This window comes from Micropterus salmoides, unplaced genomic scaffold, assembly GCF_014851395.1.
Source record: "Micropterus salmoides isolate LMB-PRFRI ecotype aquatic unplaced genomic scaffold, ASM1485139v1 Ms_hic_scaffold_1, whole genome shotgun sequence".
Classification (NCBI taxonomy): Eukaryota; Metazoa; Chordata; class Actinopteri; order Centrarchiformes; family Centrarchidae; genus Micropterus; species Micropterus salmoides.
This window is the reverse complement of record NW_024040040.1, coordinates 47,149,373-47,174,515: the sequence shown is the minus strand read 5'-3', so window position 1 is coordinate 47,174,515 and position 25,143 is coordinate 47,149,373. Positions and strand designations below refer to the sequence as shown.

At 39.7% G+C, this 25,143-nt stretch overlaps 1 protein-coding gene across 1 annotated transcript; it reads left to right on the top strand.

Annotated features, from left to right (window-relative positions):
• Positions 1–48: 48 nt before the first annotated feature.
• Positions 49–25,143, top strand: tnk2a (tyrosine kinase, non-receptor, 2a). The gene is given in 22 exon segments (XM_038731680.1): positions 49–306; positions 2,932–3,094; positions 4,639–4,709; positions 6,337–6,543; positions 6,768–6,917; positions 7,040–7,135; positions 8,885–9,017; positions 9,020–9,065; positions 9,208–9,334; positions 9,508–9,654; positions 10,698–10,792; positions 11,491–11,685; positions 13,178–13,269; positions 13,363–13,407; positions 13,513–13,748; positions 14,971–15,174; positions 15,265–15,880; positions 15,883–15,916; positions 17,667–17,802; positions 19,092–19,187; positions 21,846–21,973; positions 22,957–25,143. Coding segments are annotated over 22 exon segments (3,141 nt in total). The 5' UTR covers positions 49–189; the 3' UTR covers positions 22,964–25,143.

Sequence of the window (25,143 nt, the reverse complement as noted above, 5' to 3'; positions counted from 1 at the left end):
TGTGTACGTGCGTGTGCATGCCTATCGATTGAACAGAGAAGGTCACAGAGCCGAAAGGAGATTAGCCAAGTAGACTCAGAGACGCAGAGCTAACGCCTCCCCTGGACAGTAGCTAGACAGAAAACGGAAAGCCAATAAAAGAGAGAGAGAGAGACAGACAAGGCGAAGGACGAGAGGAGCTGCTACAGTATGGGGGAGAGCTACATGTACCAGAAACTCCCCTACACCAGAGGAGAGGAGGAGGGGGAGGATGAGGACGAAGAGGAGCGAGACGGGAGGATCAGAGAAAGTGTCGGGGGACAAATGGTAAAGTCTGAAGTTGTGGGTGGACATGCAATTCTTCTTGTCGCTCTGTAATCAGGGTGTGTGTGTGTTTGTTGTCAGGAATGTTTTTTTGTGATTGTGTGTGTGATTGTGTGTATGTGTGTTTATGATTGTATGTATGTGTGTTTATGATTGTGTGTTTGTGATTGTGTGTGTTTCTGACTGTTAGTATTGATGGGCTGCAACTCCAGACTATTTCACAACCTGCTTAGCTGACATCACTGCTTGTGTACTGTCTACCAGTTTAGACCAAAATTTGTTTTCTTCTTAAAGGCCTTAAATTATCCAGAAATTCCCTATTTTAAAAAAGCAACATTTAGAGGAACATGAAAAAATAATAAAGATAAAAAACAACAACATTTTGTGTAGCATTAATATGTCTGTCTTTGTGAGATTCAACTTGCAACCTCTTCTTTAGATTTCGACACCCGGGTGGGAATCACTGGTTTGGTCTATAAAGTGTTAAAAGACAGATGAAATAAAGCCCATCACGATTTCCCAGGGTCCAAAGTGTCATCTTCAAATGCTTTGTTTCATCTGACCAGCAGTCCAAAACAAAACTGTTAAATTTACAGTGATATAAAACAGCACTACTTTTCAGAGACAGTAATTTAAACAGCAAATGTTTGCCGTTATTGCTTTATGTATGACCTAAATGATTTGTTTTCTGCAGATCAACTAATTGATGAAGAAACTAATTGTTTCAGCACTAGTTGTTTTTATGTCTTTACCTGTGATGATCACGTACGGAGCTGGGCCGATAAAAATATGTCACATAATTTTAGAAATACTCTCTCAGTTACATAGTTCTTACAGCAGAGAGCACTGACAAGTTTATTTTTCCCCTGTCAAATGTCACGCTTAGTATACTGAACAAAATGATAAACACTTTTGCTCCCATTCATCATGAGCTGAACTCAAAGATCTAAGACTTTCTCTATGTACACAAAAGGCCTATTTCTCTCAAATATTGTTCACAAATCTGTCAAAATCTGTGTTAGTGAGCACTTCTCCTTTCCTGAGATAACCACCTCACAGGTGTGGCATATCAAGATGCTGATCAGACAACATGGGTATTGCACAGGTTTGCCTTAGGCTGGCCACAACAAAAGGCCACTTGAAAATGTGCAGTTTCACTGTATTGGAGGGGTCTAGGGGTCTGGAAACCAGTCAGTATCTGGTGTCACTGTCTACCATCTGCCCTGTACAGTGAAAACTGGGATTCATCCGTGAAGAGGACACCTCTTCAGAGCGCCAGATGCCATCGAATTTGCTCACTCAAGTCAGTTACGACAAACTGCAGTCAGGTCGAAAACCTCAATGAGGACAACGAGCATGTAGATGAGCTTCCCTGAGACAGTTCCTGATAGTTTGTGCAGAAATTCTTTGGTTATGAAACCGATTGTTGCCACAACTGTCCAGTTGGCTGGTCTCAGGCAGTCTTGGAGGTGAAGATGCTGGATGTGGAGGTCCTGGGCTGGTGTCGTTACATGTGGTCTGCGTTGTGAGGACTGTTAGATATACTGCCAAATTCTCTCTGAAACGCCTTGGAGACTTATGGTAGAGACATGAACATTCAATTCACGGGCAACAGCTCTGGACATTCTTGCAGTCAGAATGCCGATTGCACGCTCCCTCAAAAGTTGCGACATCTGTGGCAATATGCTGTGTGATGGAAATGCATTTTTGAGTGGCCTTTTATTGTGGCCAGCCTAAGGCACACCTGTGCAATACCCATGCTGTCTGATCATCTGATATGCCACACCTGTGAGGTGGATGGATTATGTCGGCAAATGAGGAGTACTCACTAACACAGATTTTGACAGATTTGTGAACAATATTTAAGATAAATAGGCCTTTTGTGTACATAGAGAAAGTCTTAAATCTTTGAGTTCAACTCATGATGAATGGGGGCAAAAACAAAAGTGTTTATAATTTTGTTCAGTGTAGACACTGACAACCAAAATCCTCAAAAATGAGGATAATTCTTTTTGATAGGGAACCAGTTTGTTATTTCCTGGTAAATTATTCTCATTCCCACTTAAAGCTTGGCACATCATGTTGAGATGCAGATAGGTGAAAAATGAATGAAGAGTTGACACAAAGTTTTGGTTTGAAGGAATCAACATAAAGCAGAAGTTTGACATTTTGGGGGAAAATGCTTATTTGTTTTTGGTTAGCTTAGCTTAGCATAAAGACTGGAAACAAGTGGTAATAGCTAGCCTGGTGCTGTCCAAAAGTTAATTAATCCGTCTGTAGAGCTCACTAATTAACATTTCATATCTTGTTTCTTTAATTATATAAAAACTGACGTGTTAAAAAAGAAAAAGTTGTGGTGTTTATGGAGTTATAGCAGGTAAATGTGGTTTTTTAAGAGGTATTAATGTATTGAGCTGAAGCTGGAGTTACTGCACTCTCACCCATGATTTAGAGTAACTCCTTTGTTTCCACTGCACATTACAGAATGTCCATTAACCTCACACCATCACACTTAATAATTAATCAATGTATGCTAAAATTGTACATATGTACAATGTGTGTGTGTGTGTGTGTGTGTGTGTGTGTGTGTGTGTGTGTGTGTGTGTGTGTGTGTGTGTGTGCCCACAGATGCAGTGTGAGGAGGGCACCGAGTGGCTGCTGGAGTTGCTGACAGATGTGCAGCTGCAGCAGTACTTACTGCGGATCCGTGATGAGCTCAACGTCACACGACTATCCCACTTCGACTACGTCAAGAATGAAGACCTGGAGAAGATCGGCATGGGACGCCCAGGTACCTCCTGTTTCCATTTTACTCCAGGCAACTATTTGGTAGGACTGTCTAGTGCATAGTGTTTTAACATAATTGAAAATGTTACAGTGACTCCAATATTAATCTTTTTTTTATCTCCAATTCCCTTAGTATCCCCTAAACATCAGGCTCTATGTTTCATATTCATATTGAAATGTCAAGAATATTTATTTTAGTTATTTCTGTATCACCGGGTTTGAGTTTTGCAGTTCTTGCTGCTAAGTGAAAACAAGAAGTTCACTGAGAAATTCAAGTTTATTAGTGCTCATTGTCCTCAGTAATGATAAGGGGTACAAACAGTGAGGTTTTTGTTCTCATTATTCTTGCCGTAGAGTTAAAATTCTTTCATCGATTGAATCTTTTAATTCATCTGCATCTTTGTTCCAAAGGTCTTCTGCTCTATAAAAAGTCAAATGTTGCTACTTTTTTTTTCTTCTTCAATTTTCTCAAGATCTTATTTTCAAGAACTTGTCCGTTAGGCCACTCGACCTGAATTTTGGTGGGATCATCTTAAAGTTATGCTTAAATCCGTCTGAAAATTGTAAAAAGTAAAATTTTACCTAAATGCTCATAAATCAAAATTAGCTTTTTTAACCACACTTGGAGCATGTGTTCAGATGCTAGGTCTGAGTTTCACTGAGCAGTCCTGGGATTTTGTGCCACTACTGGGCACCACAAATTTGAAAAGTTTATATCTCATAATTGGCTGCATAGATTCATACTAAATTTTGTTCTGTTTGCACAAATTAAGGATCACTACTAAGTTGATGCATACAATTTGCAAATGATTGAATAGAGTTGGCATGGCTTATTACAAATTTACATTTATAGTTATTTCTCATTCCAAAGTTTTACATTTTTAAGTTTTAATCTAAGAAAATTGCCCGTACGTAGAGAGCAGGTGGGTTGCAAATTCCACCCACTGCTCAGGCACATATTGCAATGACGGTGCTTGGACTTGGATCATTGCCGCTTGCGGCTATATTTCACTTTTCTTAAGTATTTCAAACTTATAAAAATACATTGTTACATATTAGGTGAAAAGCTTTGGAGTGTAGTTGTTGCCCCTTGTTGCATTTGTTTGAAATTCCACCAAATAGACATTTCCCATTTCAACTTTACAAACAGTTTGAGAACAAAAGAGGGAATTTGAACTGATAGCAAAGTATCCATCCAAAGTTCAAAATATTATGACATTTGTGTATCAGAAATGTATTTTTTAAAATGTTTCCCTCCCATTAATCAACACTGGACACCTCAGATTTATCATGTGACCCTTTGGAAGGGACCGACCCCTGGGTTGGGAACTACTGGACTTAACTAGCTGTCTTAATAATATATCAGTCACAGAGACTTTTACTTCAGTAAGACTTTGATTACTTGTAATGGAGTATTTTAATTTTAATTGTGGTATTGGTACTTTTACTTTAGTAAAAGAAGAAATACTTCTTCCGTCATTTGCTAATATAAATCTAAACAAATCTCAGTAAATAATGTGTTCAGTATTTGTGATTTTATTGGCTCAGGTCAGAGGAGGCTTTGGGAGGCAGTGAAGAGGAGAAGAGCCCTTTATAAACGCAAGTCCTGGATGAGCAAGGTGCAGTACCACAAACACATACAGTATGTAAAATTTTAAACCAAAGCGGGTCTCACATTCTGACGTTCCAGCGAAGACGGATCAAATTACTGTTACTACATTCACACATGCCGTCTTGCATTTCTTAACATTTGTCAAGTTGTGATTTATTTCTTGTGCAATTCCCCACTTGAAAAGGACAATCCCTCCACATGAAGTTCTTAACTGGATTTCACTCAACAGCCATGGGATCAGTTGTTCGTCTTTTATTAACCAATCTTTGGTGGGCAGTAAACAGGTGAAAAACCTCAAAAGAGATGACAAATACAAGTTATTATCCGAGTTAACAGCCAAAATGAAATTATTCACATTTAACTCATAATGGCAGAAATATGTTTGTCTGAGTTACAAGGTTTCCAATTTTAAAGTAAATATTATCCAGATAAATACCCATAGTTTTAAATCAAATGATCAGAGCTAGTACATTTTTAGTCAAATTCACATTTTAGTCAAATGCAATACAAAATATTTTTTAATAATTTAATAATTTTTGGTAGTAAAAAATTCTATTTACTTTCTAATCATTAGTTTTAAGCCATATATTTCTAGTAAAGAATTATTATAAAAAGGTATCAACTAGTGTGTAGCCACACAACTAGATACATTATACCAAACCAAATCAGTTGGTATTTTAATTGTCAAATGTATATTTTCTTATCTTTCCTTTTCCCCACTTGTTTGATAAAACCAAACAACATTTGAATTTACAAATACCACTGCAAAAAGTCCTATCAAAGTCAGCAAGAGTTAAGAGTCTGTGTTTTTCCAGAGCATCATTAGCACTGCACTGCTTAAGTCAATCTAATCAAACATGGCCAATATGGCGCTTACCGGCTGTCCTTCACAGTTTTGTGGAGGGCTTGGTCTTGCAAAATCACTTTAATGACAAAGATCAAGATCCTTGGTTTTGTGGTGCTATATATGCTCCTTCCACTGAAAACCAAAGCCAGGTACTGGCACGCTCAGATTGCCTGGAAGATTTGTTCCACCTGGTTCACCACTGATTGAAGGGGAGGAGGAGCTCCCAGGCAGTTTGTCAGCACAACATTTATTCTCTGACTCCTTCACACCACTGTTTCACCACCAACTGAACAAAACATTTGACTGCCAAATGAGATAAGTTACACTTTTATTTAAATTTAAAGTCTTCTATTAGATACCTGATCTCCAAGGCTGACAAAATGTGGCTCACACATTTGCAGGGTGACCATGATTGATGTAAGTCTTATGCATCACATGTAATGACAATATATATTTTTTTATTTTAGTAAAACACACAGTATATTTCTGAACAACATATAGTGACAATGCAGCGGTTGCAATATTGTGAAAGTAAACAATAACCTAGCTGCTTTGCCAGTCACAGCCTCAAACAATAAACTGTCCAAATTCATTTACTATAATATTAAAGGCTACATATCGACTAAGGTGATGGGTTATTAATTACATTTACTTAAGGTATATATTACTTTATCTAGTTGTGGTTTTAACAAGCAGGTCCATAAATAAATAAATCAAATCAAAAAATCTTGCTGTTTATGAGCATAAGATGGAAATCATGTCACCGCTTTCTTCTGGGCCCTTGTAGGTGTTTCCAGTGAAACGTCCCGACACTGACCCCCAGCAGCCCGTCCCTCAGGGGGCGTCGTCCAGCGCGGCACCAGCCAGTAGCGAGCCGGGAGCCTCGCTCACCTGCCTGATCAGAGAGTCGGAGCTGCAGCTGTTCGAGCGGCTGGGAGATGGCACGTTCGGGGTGGTCCGGAGAGGAGAGTGGACCGGGCCCAACGGCAGAGTGGTGAGATGCAGAGAAAGAAACACGTAACATGCGGTTGAGTGCATGAGTGTTGAGTGTATGAAACGCAAGCTCAGGTTGTATTTCGCCGTGGTTGCTTGGTCCCATTAGAACTCTGAGGGGTAACTTAGCCAATCAGCGCTCAGTCCAAAGGCTGCCTGCGTTTGAATTACAGCAGCTTATTCTGTTGGTTGTAAAGCCGGTGTCGTCTCTCGCTCTGTTTCAAGTTGTCAGTGGCAGTGAAGTGTCTGAAGGCAGGCGTGCTGGATTCAGACGGTCTGGATGATTTCATCAGAGAGGTGAACGCCATGCATTCGCTGAGTCACCAGAACCTCATCCGCCTGTACGGCATCGTCCTCACACAGCCAATGAAGATGGTAAAACACATACACAAATTCTCAAACACACACAGACCACAAAAAGTAGACACCCAAGTAACAAATTGGATATGTAAATAAGGTGAGCATTTTTATTTCCATATGTGCGTGTTCGTGTGCAGGTGGTTGAGCTGGCCCCTCTGGGTTCCCTGCTGGATCGTCTGAGAAAGCGTCAGGGTCACATCCTCATCTCCTTTCTGTGCAACTACGCTGTGCAGGTCAGTTAAAACCAAAAAACATATCACACGAGAGGAAGTGAAAGTGATAAATCGCAGTTTCATCAAATATTTGCTGCTGTTTCCTTCCTTTGTCCCTTAGTTTATTCCCAACAAACCCCTCAATCTGCTTCCACAGTGTCTGAATTTATTTATATAATATATAATTCCAGCAGATTCATCCAGCAGAACATGAAGCTTTGTTCTAAAACATTAGTCAAAGTCAAGACAAACAGTAAAGCAGCATTTTAATGATTCATAGTAAGGCAAGGCAAGTTTATTTGTATACACATTTTAACAGCAAGGTAATTCAAAGTGCTTTACATAAAACATAAAGGCAACATAAAATATATAAAAGTTACAGTGTTACAATCAGGGTTAAAAGAGTTAAATGGAAAATAAAAACAGGCTGAGGGGTTGAGCAAATAATTGAGCTACAGTTATTTTGAAAAGAGAATAAACAGAGAAGTACACTTAATCTACTCTCTCTAGCTAGTCTGTACTCGGGTCCACAGCAATCTTTGGGTCCACTGAAACTCCAAAAACCCTCGGACACTACAGAGAAACCACGACATGTCTGTCAGCAGGCCACTTTGACCCAGTTATACTCTGGACCCACCTGCGCGTTTACAGGTGGACAGAGGTTCCAGCAAATCACTTGGGCGCAAGATTTAAGACCACTTCCTTCACTCTGTTCAATCTCACTCCCATAATCCCCCAACTCAATTACCTACTCGTTTCTCACAGTGTAACTATTTAATTAAAAGCAATGATAAAAAGCTAAAAACAAAGAAAAAGAAAACAGGACAATAAAAGTTGTCTAAAAAATCTTAAATATTAATTAAAAGCAATGGTAAAAATAAAAGTCTTCAGTCTTAATTTAAAAGAACTGACTGTTTCAGCAGAAACTGACTGTTTCAGCAGAAGTAAAGTTAGTAAAGTATAGAAATTGTAAATTATACTTTGCTGTTCCTTATCAGCAAGAGTAGTATTTTTAACAACCGTGACAGGATACTTTGCTCTGATCCGTCAGTCCCTGTCTTTAGAATGGTGGACGGAGGATTTAGATCCTTTACTGAAGTAAAAGTAGCAAAACAATGTGATAATTCACTACAAGTAAAAGTCCTAGTAGTCAAAAACAATATTAAAAGTTAAAGTACATATTCTGCAGTAATATGTTCCCTGACAGTGTTTAACTATTACATCTGATGTTTCTGGATTAATATTACTGCTGCAGTAATATTCATGTTTCATTTTACTGCTGTAGAGGTTTGAGGTTGAGCGTTGCTGTCCTGTGAGAACCATGTATCTCTAAAAAACTCAACTTTCAGCTTTGTGGCGATGCATTCTCAGGGGGTTTTAAATTGTTTATTTATCTTAAGGAGTAGGATCATTTTCTCATCCATTAAAAAAAACACTTAACCCTCCAGTTTATCACAAACATTCAAATTCAAAATCACATTTGTAGATACGTGGTTTCTTTTGAGAGGACGGGTTATGAAAAATTGTAATCTGAAAAGTAAAATATTTGCCTCTGAGATATAGAAGAGTAGAAGTAGAAATTTGCATAAAATGGAAATACGTTTAATTAGTCCTTTAATAAAGTATTTGTGTAAATATACTTTGTTACATTCCACCACTTTTTCTTTCTGATATTTCCTTTCACTAGTGAAGCACAAATGTTGGAACCACCCTTCACTTCACATGAACCTCACAATTTGTTACCATGTGTGTTTGTGTATGTGTGTGTAGGTGGCGTGCGGCATGGCCTACCTGGAGCAGAGGCGTTTCCTCCACAGGGACCTGGCTGCACGTAACGTTCTGCTGTCCACCAATGAAACAGTGAAGATCGGAGACTTTGGCCTGATGAGGGCGCTGCCAACACACACGACCAATACATCATGGAGGAGGGCCACAAAATCCCTTTCCCGTGGTGAGAAGAGCGTCCTGGTTGCACAAAATGAGTAGTTTTTTAGCCTGGTTTTCGGACCTCGGTGATTCAAACTGTTCTGGTGTTGCTCTCCATCGTTTTCCTTTCTCTCACTCACTCTGTCTTCTTCCTTGTCTCTCTCCAGGTGTGCTCCAGAGTCTCTGAAGTCTCGCACTTTCTCCCACGCGTCTGACACCTGGATGTTTGGGGTCACACTGTGGGAGATGTTCACCCACGGACAGGAGCCGTGGCTGGGCCTTAATGGGAGCCAGGTGCACACACATCTTTCCTATGGGATTTTCTACTTTGCTATTAAAGGAATCCATTTTTTGGATAACATTTTCTTTAAAACAGTAAACCACAAAACAATTGCAGCTTCTTACAAAAATATTCACCAGCTATTAATTGTTCCTCAGCATTCTGTTATTTGTGTGTCTGTGTGCAGATTCTCCACAAGGTGGACGTGGAGGCAGAGAGGCTGTGTAAACCAGACGACTGTCCTCAGGACATTTACAACGTCATGCTGCAGTGCTGGAGCCCCAAACCCGAGGACAGGCCGACCTTTGTCGCCCTCAGAGACTTCCTGCTCGAGGTAGCACACTAGTTTTAGTCAAAAGGCAACTGAATGAAGGCTTGTAGTTACATCATCTTTCAGTAAAAATGTCCAAAACAGAGACAAAACAGGTGATACACTGTAAGAGAGGCAGCACAAATGTTACTGTGGCATAAACTGAGTACAGTAACTTTAAAGGTGAGTGTGATTTGAAAGATGCATTCAGAAATGTAGTTATTAAAGGGAAATTCTGAATTCCTATTCAAAACCATGTATACTAAAGCAACACGAGCCTCCGGCTTTATGGCAAGTTGCCCCAGAAAAAGCAGCTAGCGAGCTAAAATGGCTATTAGGGGACTAATTTCTGTGTACTTTTGTTTGGACGAGAGAAGCGTTGGAAATTATTATGTACATATTGTGTAGCTGTTCAGATTGAATTTTCCTTTAAGATGGTAGACCAGATTATTTTAGATAAGAAGCATCAGACAGCTTGTTCTGCCAGATTTTTGTTAGTTTGCAATTTAGCATGTTTTTTAGCAATTCAACATGTGCTTCAGTTAGTGGATTGTTTTTCAATAGAGCCGTTGTTGTTAGCTGATACATACTGTATATCAAAGCTGACATTATTTAAACACAAAAGTGACAGAGCAATAACCAGTTTCACAAACAGCATAGAAATGAACCACGTTTATACAGATTTTCTTTCCTAAAGACAAGAACCCACAGTGTTATTATTGTGACTGTATGAAAGAAATATCAGTTCTCTGCACATGAAAATCTTGTATATCCACAGAGATCGGACTTATTCAAAAAGAAAAAACCCAGATCAAGTGAACCACTCAGATTAATTGTGCTCTGAATAGCTTTGAGCTAATTTGTCACCAAAGTGGAGCGGCAGGCAAATAAAGGACAATAGAGGGGAAGCAAGTGGAAACAAATAAATCTCCATTATACAAAATGACATGAAGTATTTTTCTTCCGTTTGACTCCATGACCCTGCTGATGACAGTGATAACTCATCAGCGTTTTTAACCAAACTGTAAGTGTGTGTGTGTGTGTGTGTGTGTGTGTGTGCTCTGCAGACCATGCCTACAGATATGAGAGCGCTGCAGGACTTTGAGGAGGAAGGCAAGCTCCAGATTAAAATGAACGACATCATCACCATAATAGAGGGGAGGTCAGTGTGTAGAAAATTGTCACAATCCTTCAACTTGTTATTTAATTATTGCACAAAAAGTTTTTTATCATTTTAACAAAATTCTTGAAGAAGTCATGCTCGAGTGTGTCAGCGCAGGATGAAGGAACACATACAACACAAGTTGGATTCCTTACATTGTGGAAAATTACTCTAATTACTGTCCTGTTACTGGTTCATTATAGAAATATTGTGGCGTCTGCTGATTTGACAGACTCACATTTGTTTAGTCTGAATTTCCGCTGTCAGTTATACGTTAAGTGGATTCATGTGGCAGACTGCAGGAAAGTCACATTATTGTTGAATGGTATTTCTGCTAGTAGTTTAGTTTTAGTTTATAAAATGTATTTATATCAGGGATGATATACAAAATATGTAAATCTCAAAAAGAGATGCTTTGTACCAGATTTAGGTACCAGCTAATTTCCATCTGCAGTCCTTTAGTAGGAGACAGGTCATTTCCACTACTGATGGACCAACAACCTTTCGATACCCACACACACACAGGAATAAACACTAAACAGAACACATCTGTGCAGGATTTCAAATTGACAGGGAGCTTATTCTATTCTTTAATGGCTTTAAAAGAAAAGACAGATTGTGCAAAGGTGGAGTGCCTTTTAGGGACGCTACACTCTTCCCTCATTTGCTCAGAGCGGGGTTGTTATGTGTGTTTTCAGGGCAGAGCACTACTGGTGGCGAGGTCAGAACAGGGGGACGCTGCGTGTCGGCCAGTTCCCTCGTCACGTGGTGACGTCTGTCGCCGGTCTCTCCGCACACGACATCAGCCATCCGCTCAAACACTCCTTCATCCACACTGGACACGGAGACACGGACCCTCACAGGAGCTGGGGACATGCAGATCGCATCGACAGGTTAATAACACTCAGTAACTGAAGACTTTAGTTTTATTCTTACAGTGTGAAAGTAAACAGCTTTTATACTAAGGTTCATTTTAAGATGAGATAAACCTCTGTCGATCCCCAGAAGTGAAATTCAGGTGTTGCAGTAGCACAAGAACGGAGCATGCACAGATAAATAGAGTAAAAAATAAATAATTAGAAGAATATAAAATAAAATCCAAGGCAACTGGAGTTGATACTGAAGATACTCAAAGACATTGCGCCTCTCTCCGGTGGGTCAGGCAGAACTGACGAAGCCTCTTGGACGAGAGGCGAAACGCCTTCGAGTGCCTTCAACCGAGGCCAGTTGCCTCTGATTATAACCCGTCTTGGATTACTATGACCTGGATTGCTGAGAATCTTTACAGACATTTTTATAAAATAAAATGAGAATAGAAATAAAAAAGCAATTAAACTCAAAATTACAGTACAAGCAGTATACAGACAGTGTACTAATACTGCAGTATTGTCTCCGGTGAAGTGACAGTGATGGATTAAAAGTAAATATACTTTTTTGAAATTTGATGTACTACATCATGTAATAAAACAGTGTACAAGTATAAGAAAATTTAAATACTCAAGTAAAGACCAAGTACCTCAAAATTGTTCTTTAGTACAGTACTTGAGTAAATGTACGTAAGTTACTTTCAACTGTTTAAGTGATGCTTACATGTAAATGCATCATTAAATGTAATACAGTGATACATATTCTTCTGAAAAGGCTCATTCTGCATAATAAGGACTTTAAGTATTTTATATTTTATATATATTTTATACTTTGATGCCAATTTACTTGAGTAAAATTTTGGATGCAGGACTCTTCTGTTACTTCTGCTTAAGCAAATGAGTACTCCTTCTTCCATCTCTGTCCACTGGAGTGCAGCATCGCATCACTCCTCGTTCACCAACAGATGTTGTACTTGTTTTTTTCAGAACTCGCTTATATCCAGAGAAACTCACAGCTGCTGCAAGAATATAAGAATATAATCAATTCCATTTTTACCATCAGCAATTACAGAACCAAAGTGTTTACGACCCTTGTTTGTTACGGCTGCTCTCTCCATGTTCCGTTTCTGCCCTAGTTCTGCCTCGGAAGTACTTCAGCTGATTGCTGAATGAGGTCCACCTGGCCTTAGAAGGCGGTCTTTAAAAGTGCCTGTACAAGCATTAGAAAGGAGGCTTTTTGATTTGTGACTGCTGGTCTCTCTACCTTTCAGCTGGGGCATTTTTATGTTATGTTTTTGGTGTTTTTAATTTATTGTCTTGTTATGTTAATAAATTCCCTTGATTTGGTTGTTTTAAAGGTGTTTGTGTGTTAAGTTTGGGTCAGCGTTGGGGTTGCCCCATGTTGCCACCAAAGGGCGGGGCATAACATGTTAAAGAAATAATCTGTTCAGTTACTTCTTGGCCCATTGGCTACTTCTTTCCGTTAAATCTAATATACTTCTCGTCGTCTCCCTTTCAGTCTGTATTTGGGGAATCCCATGGACCCACCTGATGTCCTTGGGATAGACTCGGGCATCTCGAGGCCGACCAAACTCCCCAACCGTGCCAAGAGTAAACTTCTCCAAAAGTTTAAACACATATGTTTATGTACAGTGTTTGTAAATGATCATGTAGAAAACTGAGCTCATTCTTTCTCTTTATCAGAGCAACCTCCTCCTCGTCCGCCTCAGCCGGCCGTTCTGCTGAAGAGTAAGTTTATTTCTTCTTACCCTGTCCTCTCTAAAGTCTGCAGTCCCGCATTTAAAAACAACGCTATTGTTATTTCCTGACTCTGGTGTTTGCATGTGTGTCCAGAGCCGTTCTACGACTCTGTGATGGACGATGACGAAGACGATGACGACCTCAGTGCCTCGTCTGGGCTGAAGAGGCTGGGAGTGTCCCTGGGTCTGAAGCTCCGGCCGTGGGAGGGGTCCGGGATGCGCACGGCCAAAAGCGAGGTGTCGCTCATCGACTTCACCGATGACAGCTTCAGCTCGACCACGCCCTCGCCGCTCACTGAGACGAGGCAGCCAGATGAGGACACACTGAAGGTACAGTTACGAGAGTGAAAGTAGTCTGACCTGTCACAGAAAAATGTGAAATTACTAAGAAGCATAAAAGCTGCCTGATGATATGATGATGGTGGAAGAGCATTTGTAAGCAATTTAAACAAAATAAAGTCAAATTACATTTTGATTTGCTTCAGTTTTGATACCAAGATGATGTGGTATTTATAAATAAATCTTTGAAGTAGTGGGAGACTCTTGGGGGACCGCGATGACCTGCAAGGCGAAATAGACAAATGAAAGTGTTGGTTGCTCTCAATTTACTTACACAGAAATAAACATTAAGCTAAACAAAAGGACATAAAAGCTGAACAAATATAGTTATAAACATTTAACTACAATATAAACATAATAATTTATATACATGATATAGCTACAACGTTTGCTTGTATATATTTTTGTCTACAGCATGCTTAGATTTGTATTTGCAGTGGTGATGATGATACTGATCTGTGTGAATGTGTATAAACTATAAAATATATAATAAACTTGCAGTGGATGTTTTAGTGTTACGGTGTTATTTCACAGGGATTGTTTTCTGACACTATATGAGTGATGAGTTAATTGTTCATCAGAGTGATGCCGTATGGAAAGAAACTTTTGTCTAGTTTTTGGTAGCCTTGCCAGCAAACTAATTTACTTGATCTCTAAGAAGTTAGAACATGGTGCACAACTGTCGCTGTAAAAATTAGTAAAACTCTACAGAAAAGGCAAAACAAGGTAAAACTTGTTCATTCAGGTTGAACAATTCACCACGAGCACAGAAGAAAACACAGCTCCTATAAAACTTACCAGCACAACTGTAACTTAGTTAAAAAAAAAACTAAAACCATTCATTGCCTTCAGTCCTCTCATCCTGCCTGGGTCTGAACTAACAGAGACCGTTCGTCTTGCTCATGGACTCACCTGTTTTGTTGAACTGTGACATTTTCCCATGAAAGTCTAGGCTTTATGGGAAATGGTGTTCGTTAAAGGCAACTAAAAAAGAGAACTATTAAATAAACAATACTAGAAGAACTACCCTCCTTATCTAAACATAAAAAGCGATCCACATGACATACAAACATGACAGAAAGGCTCTGTGCAAGGATTTTAAATGATCAGTGTTTTTACAAATGTCAGTGAGACTTTGAATGACTTCTGAAACAGAAGCCAGCAGCTCATTTTTTCACTCTGCTTTTCCAATGTCGATCGCTTTCATCCTCAGGACACTCCGTCCATCCTGGACTGGCCCCTTCCTCAGCCAGCTTACGACGAGGTTACCGCGGAGCTCGAGGACCAATCAGAGGACCAGGAGGTGCGGTCTATCAACAAGGGATTGACTGAAGAGACCGCGGTAACGCCCGGCGCCACCATGGCAGGCAGGAGCGAGTCGCAGTCAGCTGACCTCTTCCAAGAACTGCAGAGAGAGGTGGAGAAAGTAAACGCATGGATGATCAACACATACAGACACGTGTGTATGTATCTATGCTGATTTTTCTGTCTCTCTTTGTGAGTGTAGGTGATGGTGAAGCTGCAGGTTCCCATGGCAACGGGCCGCTCCCTCCCCTCCTCCCCTCTCCCGTTGCCCCTGGCTCCTTTGGGCCCCCACCGACAGATCTGTCTGCCTCCTCCTTCCCCTTCATCCACCTCCACCTGCTCCTTCGCCTCCTGCTTTGAGGACCGCCCGGTGTTGCCTCCTCGCAGCCCCGTCCCCCCGCTGCGTCCCTCTAGGCACAATCTCTCCACCCGCACCAACCACCCGCAGGCGCGCTCCAGCTCCATCTCCCTGGGTGACCCGGAAGACACGCCTCCACAGATCCCACCCAGAGACCACGCCTTCTCTCAGCCGGGCTCCCGCTCCTCCTCTCCCCTCCCACTGGTGCCGCCACTCTCTTCCTCCCCCGTGACCCTGCCCCCTCCTCCCCTCTCCGTCTCCCCACGCCGGGCGTCCGGACTCCTGGGTCCCCTTCTGTCCTCCAACTCGTCCACCTCCTCCCTGCCTCAAGTCACATCGCATTCCTCACGGCTCGCAGCTCGTGGTTCCTCCTACGCATCCAGCTCGTTAGTGGATCCTTTGGCCTACCGTGAGGGGCGTGGCCTTTCCTCACTGATTGACAGCCCCCAGAGCTCTGCTCCCACCCGCTGCCTGAACGCCCAGCTTTTCTGGAAAGGTGTGTTACTGATATCAAATATCATTTACTCTCTACCACTCTAATTATTAGGATAAAGGGAATTTTATAATCTTTAATAAAATATGTTTATTGACATTTCAACAATCTTGTTTAGTATCATAAATATCTAAATGCTTAGCCAACTTTGACCCTATTCTGTTTTACTTTATTTTAAATTTTTTGTTTACTGTATTTATGTATTATGATGTTTGTTAATATTTCCATGTGTCCTTATCTTATCCTCTATTGTTTTAAATACAATGTGGTGAAGCCAAAAATTATTTTCCATAACATGGACAGTAAAGTCCCTAATCAACTAAATTGCATGAATAGTTCAACAGTAGTTCAGCATTTTGGGAAATACAATCATTCACTAGCTAACGTTAGTTTCCTACCTTACCAAACATCTAGCTTTGTTAGCTGGCAATTTATCGTGAAACTAGTGCCCTATGAGCTACAATAACTCACGGAGCTACTCTCCGTGTTCACTTTCATTTGGACTTAAAGAGAAAAGTGTTTGATTAATTTCAATTCAAATGAATAAACTTTCCCTTAAGTGTAACCTTAGTTTTCCTTGTTTCCAAGTCCTTTTTGACAAAGACAATGATTATGGGACTTGGGCTAAATAGAGTCTTGAATAGATTGTTCCTAAAATCCTAGAAACACTAAAAGAAGGTGACACAGTACCACAGTTTCAAAATGAAAGCTCACGTAGCACCCAGAGGTGAGAAAGTGCCGTTTGACTGACAGCCTGACTGAAGTTTAAGCCAACTTGTTAAGTTTGTGTTGCACAGTCTGAGGTCACCTCAGATATTTTCAGTGTGTATCTCTTCTCTCTTTATTTGAGGTTGCTATACATAGCAATTTATTTAGTTTTTTGGGATTCCAGCAGTTCCTAATCTTCCTGTGGTCCTTACAGTAAAACAAAATTCACATCAGCGTTATTTGCACAATAATAAGAGATAAATAAACACATGGAATAATATATAAATTGGAAACAAATTAAAACTACAACATATAATTCTACGAAGAGAAAATAAATGACAAAAGTGATTAAACCTATTTTTATAACCACAATGTAAAACACTGAACTCAAATTGTGACCAAAGTTGAGTTTGATGTAAATTTTAAGTCTTTTCTTTTACAGTCTTTGTATAAAATTTTAATGTAATATTATAATAGACTCTTAAGTCTGATTCTTATTCACTTATTATAATTAACAGCTATTTTAAACCCATTTTAAATTTCTTTGTATAGCTTTTTTTTTTACCAAGATTTAAAAAAATAACTTTAGTTTCAAATTTCATTCTTGACCTTGAAAGTTCACAAAAGAATCTCACATTAAGTCTGAAGAAACTGGCAGATATAAACCTGGAAGTACGACTCAGAGACAGACAATATATAAATAAAGTTCAGTGTACAGAATACCGGGTTTGCAGGTCAGGGAGAAACAAGAACAGAATAATGCTGGATAGTTAGGCTGAAGACACTCGACAGCCTGGCAGGGAGCAATTGAAAGGGGCTGGAGTTTATTCTGAGGAATAGTCGGGGGAAATGAGCTACAGGTGAAGAGATATGCAGGAATAACCAGGTGAAGGGAACTGACATCAACTCATTATTATCATGTTGTGAAAACTTTGATTCAGTATTTAAATGAAAGTGCAGTTTTCATTCAAAGTCGTTTTAATCTTTTACAACATTACTTTATAGTAATGCAAACCATATTTTGTATCTGCGGTTTTCTAATCAGATACGGCGCAGCCAACATGGCGGCAGTCAAACCCATGATGCAGCAGCCCGGTGGAGCCAAACCAAACTCCTCCTACAACAACAACAACGGGCGAACTGCAGCTCCCAGCGTGCAACAGGAGCAGAGCATCACACAGGTAAGCGAGAGGAAAATCAAATGCACACGTGGTATTTCCACCTCTCTTTTCCTCTTTATTTAATCACATTGTATTTCTTTTTTTTTGTGGCCAAAATGGGTTTCCTGAGGCGGATGTCTCCCTTAGAGATAGGGTGAGAAGCTCGGCCATCCGCGAGGAGCTCACAATAGAGCCGCTGCTCCTTTGCGTTGAGAGTAGCCAGTTGAGGTGGTTTGGGCATCTGGTAAGGATGCCTCCTGGACGCCTCCCTAGGGAGGTGTTCCAGGCACGTCAAGCTGGGAGGAGGCCTCAGGGAAGACCCAGGACTAGGTGGAGAGATTATCTCCACCCTGGCCTGGGAAAGCTTCGGGATCCCCCAGTCAGAGCTGGTTAATGTGGCTCGGGAAAGAGAAGTTTGGGGTTCCCTGCTGGAGCTGCTCCCCCGCGACCTGATCTCAGATAAGCGGATGAAGATGGATGGATGGATGTCTGGATGTCTTCCTTTGGCATTTAAAGACTTAGTACTGATTAATAAATTAATATGTGAATATATGTATTGTCCACATCAACAAAAACAATACATATATTCACATATTAATTTATTAATCAGTACTAAGTCTTTAAATGCCAAAGGAAGACAAATAATGATTTTCCTTTTCAATTAAATCCACAAAAAGCTTTTAACAGGAAATTCTAATTTGATCTCTTGTTCCTTTACTGTCTGGATGGATGATATGTTGATTTAGACATAAAGACAAATTCTTAACTTTATTACGAGTTTCATCATAGTTTGTGTATCTGTATTTGGGTGGGGGGTAAACTTTGCAGTCCTGTCGGGTAATTTGTAAATCTTTTGCACTTGATGATGAACTGCAAATTAGATTTGTTGTGAAAGTGACTGAGTAAGTTTAACATTAAAACTGTTAAATGCTTTTTATAGAGAACATTTCAGTTTCTGCTTCTGAGACTATTCAGGGTGACATTTATTTTAATTTTAATAAGTTGTGACTTTTGCATATCTGTCAGCCTGACGACGGTTGTCTGAAGAATACTGATGTGCAAAAGATCAGAAGCAAATCACGACACACCAGCAGGCGTCTGTCTGTCTCTTAAACAGCCTGTATAAAGAAATAATTTTACATTTGATATCATCTTCAGTTGTCATTCCTGCTTGTGAATACTGATCATGGAACATTTCTACTTTTACCACTGATTCACCATTATTGAAAATACAAACAATCCACAGGTCCAGTCATGTTACTTTTCACTTTCATCCTCCATTCATTGTAAGTTCATGGTATGATTGACAGGTCCAAGGAGCAGTTCACGGTGTCACGCTGGAGGAGTGTCAGGCAGCTCTGCAGAGTCACAACTGGAGCATCCCTCAGGCCATAAATCATTTGAAGGTGCACGTCTGTCATACTTTTTCCATTTTTAAATTACTTTCTTAGCCTTGAAGACTAAACTCCGTCTGTTGTATGTCCTCAAGAAGATGTTGTCATCAGGTACACTAAAACAAAAAAAGCGAAATAACATTGGCTACAAAGTTTCTCCTGTGATTTTTAAGGTTATTTTACAGAAGTAATGCTTTTCTTTCATGCGGAAATACTTCGGTCACCGTAAATTAAATTTGATATTAAACACAGAAGCCCCAGACGATGGAGTAGGTTTAGCCAAGAATTCCCAGGAAATAATGTGGATCTCAATTCCTGGTGACACATTCCACAATGGCAGAGCATTGGCCAACAACAGTAGATGATACAAAAAATAGATTGAGTGGGGGAAAGGTATGCAAGTATGCAATTTGACAGGTAGGGATGAAACGATTACTTTTTTAATGGTAAACGATGGTAGAATTCCTGACGGTTATTATCACCGTACACATTACCATGATAACCGGGTACGGTTAACCGCGTTATTATAACCTCACTGCAAACACTGTCCAGCGTCTCCCAGAAGCAGAATGCAACGTGGGTTTGTTTGGGTCAACGACGGCGGAAGACAACGCTGCAGAGATTTTCCAGTCGCTCTGAAGTCCGGTCGTATTTTGGTTTGTTTGAGAGCGCTGAAACTTGATTGAAGAAAATCGTCAGTGTTGCTGCTCTTGTAAAAACGCTACACGTTGTTCTGCTGCTGAGTGTGTCGGCAGAGTCTATTCGTCCACTGCACATGATAACGCGTTGCGCAGTTTTGTCAACCAACCAGCATCAGTTAGAAACGCTACAGAGTCCGCTGTATTTCTGTCAGTTTTTGGGCTCATTGCAGTTACTATCACTGTCTTCTAAAGACTTATGTGTTTTCATGTAATTATGCACGGGGTCATTGTATTACCTAGGCTATAAAATATAAAATGTTGATAGTGCACATTTTCATGTGTTTACAGAAGGTATTTGCTTCTTATTTTATTTTTTATGCAGACAAAATGGCAATTGTATTTGTAGTTTTCAATATAAAACTTGTTGAAATGGTTTCAGTGTGTGTATCAGTACATTTTAATATTTTTTGGCACATTTTTACAATACCGTGATAATACTGATAACCGTGATAATTTTGGTCACTATAATCGTGATATGAAATTTTCATACAGGACAGTCTTTTATTGCAGCAGTATGCATTTTATTTTGGCGGTGTGGCTCTGCTCATGTGATGCACTGGAGGAGATCTGAACGGGCTTGACACAGAGATACACAACATTTATTGAGCAATAAAGACGTATGCAAAAGAAATATTCAAAATGTACAAACGACTAAATGTTAGGACACATGTAGGCTGTGCAGCAGTGGTGGAATGTAACTATACATAAGTTGTGTACTTAAGTAGAAATGTTATGCAACTCTATTCTTCTACTCTACTACATTTCAGAGGCAAATATTGTACATTTTACTACAATTGTACATTTCAGATTACAGTTCCCTCATTACTTCATTGCTTGAGAAAATTCTACTACTTAACTAACTATTTTAAAATCTCCCTTGGATCAGCGAGATAATGCATCGTCACAAGAATACAAAACAGGCAGGAATATTTTTCATGGTTTGCCAAGCGTAGACACACAGCGATACAGGAGATCGGATCCAGAATGCACCAGATGAAGCAGATGAAGTTTGTAGTATTTATTAAGAAAATGACAGAACAAAAGGGTGAATAAGCTCAGAGTTGTGTTAGACCAAGGTCAAAAACTGAAGTACAGTACCAACAAAAGACAAACAAATCCAAATCCGATAGGCAGGCAATCCACAATCCATAATCCAAAAGACAGGAAACACAGAACGAATGAATAAATCACAAGACAAAAACACAATCAAAAAAATACAATCAAATGTAGAGAAAGGGAAAACACAAAAGACTGAAAGTGATTTAAACACAGACACAAGAGGAAGGGTTTAACAAACCTATAAGGTAGATTTATCATTTTACAACAAAGGGTTGTATAACGAGATTGAGTTGTAATTCCCTTTATGCTACTCACAACAAGCAAACACATTATATACAGTAGATGGTTGGATAAATAACAAGTTAGAAATAGAAATAAAAGTATTTTACATGGTGCAGTGCTGAGGATGAACTGAGGAGTCTCAGTGAACAGACTGTGGCTAGGGTGAAGGAAAACAACAGGAAACAGTACTAAACCTAAAACCATGACAATATTCATCCAAACACATTATGTATAATAGTAAAACACTGACAGCGACCATTTTACTGCATAATGAGTACTTGTATTTTGAAGCTACTTTGTGTTTCACTGACTTTACTTGTAGATGGAGAGGTGGAGGAAGTTAAACTTATGTTGATTATGTATTGTGAGAGATACTACAGGTTGTGGACATACATGATTGGAGGATGAATGGAATATTTTACCATAAAATTACTTCTGTGCCTGCCCGAACTATTGCAAGGCTCCATTCTTGAACTTCTGCCACTACCCAGATGCTTAAAATGTGTGTTGAAGTAGAATAAAATCAGCTACAACATGTTCAGGAAAATAAAAAATACATAAAACACAAATTTAAAAAAAGTGCCTACCTTCCTGCGTAAAATGCCTCTTGTCACCGTCTGTATTGTAGGTGGAGCAGTTGTTTTGTCTGGGTCTGCGGTCGAGAGCCGAGTGTGAGGAGCTTCTGCAGCGCTGCCGCTGGAACCTGGAGGAGGCCAGCACGCTCATGCTGGACACATACGGACCACATCGAAGCATGTAAGAAAAACTAAACTGGTAAAAAGATAAACAACAGTCTATAGGCTCTAATTTATATTATTTAGTAGTAAGTCTGCAAAACAGAAACTATGCCAGTTGGTACTGTACAGTATGCAGCTGCTGTTTACTCTGTAATGTGTATATATAGTGTATATGGCCCGGGAATTCCTCATTGCATTGGACTCTGTTTTTGTTTTAATGTGCTGCTGAGTTTTAAAAACATAACAATGCAGCGACAGTTACAAAACCCTCCAGAGTTTCTCTGACAACAAAACCACATATGGGATGGCGATGTCACTCCATCTGCTCTCCTTCCCATCTGCTTGTTTGTCTGGTGCTCTTGTCAATGTTAAGACGCCCAGTCTGAGTGCCCACATGCTGTGAGAGCTCCTCTGAGAAGTTTTGCTCTTAAATTAAACTGATTTGTCTTATATTTAAGTCAGTTTAGTGGTTGTCATGTGTGATGTTTCTTTGAAATAGTGATTAGAACAAGTGGGACTCAAAACAAGTACGGTGTGCCTCAGTTTCCGAACTACTTTTATTCTCCTTATATTCGCTTTTCATTATCTGTAAACATGTTTATTTATCAATCAAGTTTATCTGTCACATGTAATCATATAGCTGTAGCCCACGACCTCGGTGGTTCGATCCCCGGCTTCTCCAGTCTGCATGTCGAAGTATCCTTTGGCAAATTGCTCCCGATGGCTGTACCATTGGTGTATGATTGCAGATGCATACTTTTATTTACGAAACAATTAGCTAAATAATGCAAAAAATTAACAATCTCTGTAAAGCTGAGGGGATCAGTAGAGTAATCATTTCCTGTGGGTACATCGTGACCTGCGAACCTTGTCTCACTGAAATTTGTTCCATTGTTAATACAGAAAATCTGTCTTAAATCTGGATGGAAAAAATCTGAACTGTTTCACAAACATCTCGTTAGAGGGTTTGCAGTCACATCTCTGTCTCAATCTGTCTCTCAGGAAGTGACAGCAGGAGGACACGCTGAGCGTCAATCGACTGTTGAAGAGCTCCTTTGGATCAACACGTCCGTAATGGATGACTCACCACTCCATGGACTCGAGACACAGTGATGCTTTTTAATGAATTGAGGGACATAAGGCAGTATATGTGCCTCACAATGTACTGTGAATATAACTACCTGTGTCATACACATGCATGGTCATATTAGCAAACAGCAGCGTGTTGAATGAGTCACACCATTTACTTGAACAATTGCTATTTATGCTTTTGTATTATTATATTAATGTTGGGAATTTATGTTTCTGGGTCTGCTGTGAATGCATGCATGTTCAGGTGTGTGAGTGTGTGTGTGTGTGTTCATAAGCTTTTACATTTATTTACAAACACTGTAAATGCCCATGCCTTTTTGCTGTTATTGAAAAGATATAAAATCAGGGAAATGTCTGCTGACGTAATAGCTGTACTTGTATGTTTTTATGAAGATGTACAGATAAGATTTGTGTGTGTATATAGCACTTTAATGAGTGTGTCGACACACAAGCGGATATTTTTTAACTGCTGGTCAGAAGATGATAGACGACTTATCTAGTCGGTGAAGTGAATAAGATACTGAAATGGACTGATAGCAAATTAAGTATTATCAATGTATCATTTGTGTTTCAAACAAAGCTTTTCTAGGCTTTATAAAGGCTTTTATTGTGAAATGGTTAATGGATTGACATTTATAGTTCAGGTTTTCTTGCCAAAACAAAATTGTGAAGAGATCTACCATTTCCTCATGAATACAGGGTATTAGGCACTGAGTTGAACCTCTGAAAATAAGATATTTAATGGACCTAAAATGGATGTGTAGTATTTCTTCCTATAACAATTACCGCTGCATGATAATCATAAACACATGCTGAAGCCTTTGCTGTCATTCAGTGTGTGCTTGTGTGCTTAGCGCTGCAGCTAGTGGTTCTAGAGAACTTGATAGTGTGTATGTTGGCGCATAGATGCATAAAAGTTATAAGCAGCTGAACGAATATATAAAGACAAAACAAAATGTTCATTCTTGCAGCTACTGTGCATGATAAGGGGCTTCAGTTAAAGGTTGCTCTCTTGTCCGAGATACAATTTAGACAACATTTTTAAAAGTGAGCAAATTTCTGTACAAACATTGTGGGCAAAAAAATGGGATTATTTTCCTATATTTTTTCTAGTGCGTGATCTTTCAGTTTGAGTGCATGACTTATTGATTTCACATTGTTATGCTTCCCTTAAAACCCTGCCCTCGCACTCAAACAGACCCTGCTTGCGCTTAGATTTGCTCTTCTCAAACCATTTGCTTGCACTCAGATATGTTGTTCTTGCACAGATTTCCTGTGCACCAGCTTCAGCTCTTCTCCTCGCGCTCAGGCTGTTTCTGTGTGCTTGTGAAACATTTACTCTCAGATTTCTACTCCGCTCTAGGACTGTTTGTGCAATAACCCAGTCAAAATCCCTCAGTAAAAGGCCAGGTGTATTTTTGACCAGTGAAATGATCCCTGCCTCGTTGCTGGCATGTTTGCTTTACATCCTAGAGCGTCCCATACGGGGCAGTTGCTTTCTTTACAACCTTTGCAGTACAAGCATGGGTATTACGTTGCTTGGCCAACCTGAATCCCATTTTATTCCACAGCGGACCTTTAGTAGCAACCTGACATCTGAGCTGGGCCAACATGGCTCCTATCCCTATTTTCTAATCCAAAATCCGGCTTTCTTTTCCAATGATATTTCTGTCAAAGGTAGCACATATTTAGGCAATAAAGCAGGAAAAAACAGATTAAAAACAAAAGTGTAGCGATGTTTAAAGGAGCTGCCGGCTGCTTCATCTACATGCGCTGCCGGTAGTTTTACAAAATCTAAACGTGAAATCAAAAACTTATGCTCTCAAATTTGAAAGACCAAGTCCTTGAATAAATAATCCCATACAAAAATGTTTTAAAAACACGTTATTATGTGTGTGGGTGTGTGTGAAAAAATCCTCTCTCATTCTCAGCTGTAAGCTCTTGTAGTCACGCCGCTGTATGTGATGTTGACTGCATTATACTGTAACATTAGAGCAGCTTATTAATGAAACATGCAAATATGGCCTCCACTGTTTTATAATAAAGTAAAATTTGAGTAATTCTCTTTTACAAACCATAAATGTATTGAACAGCCAA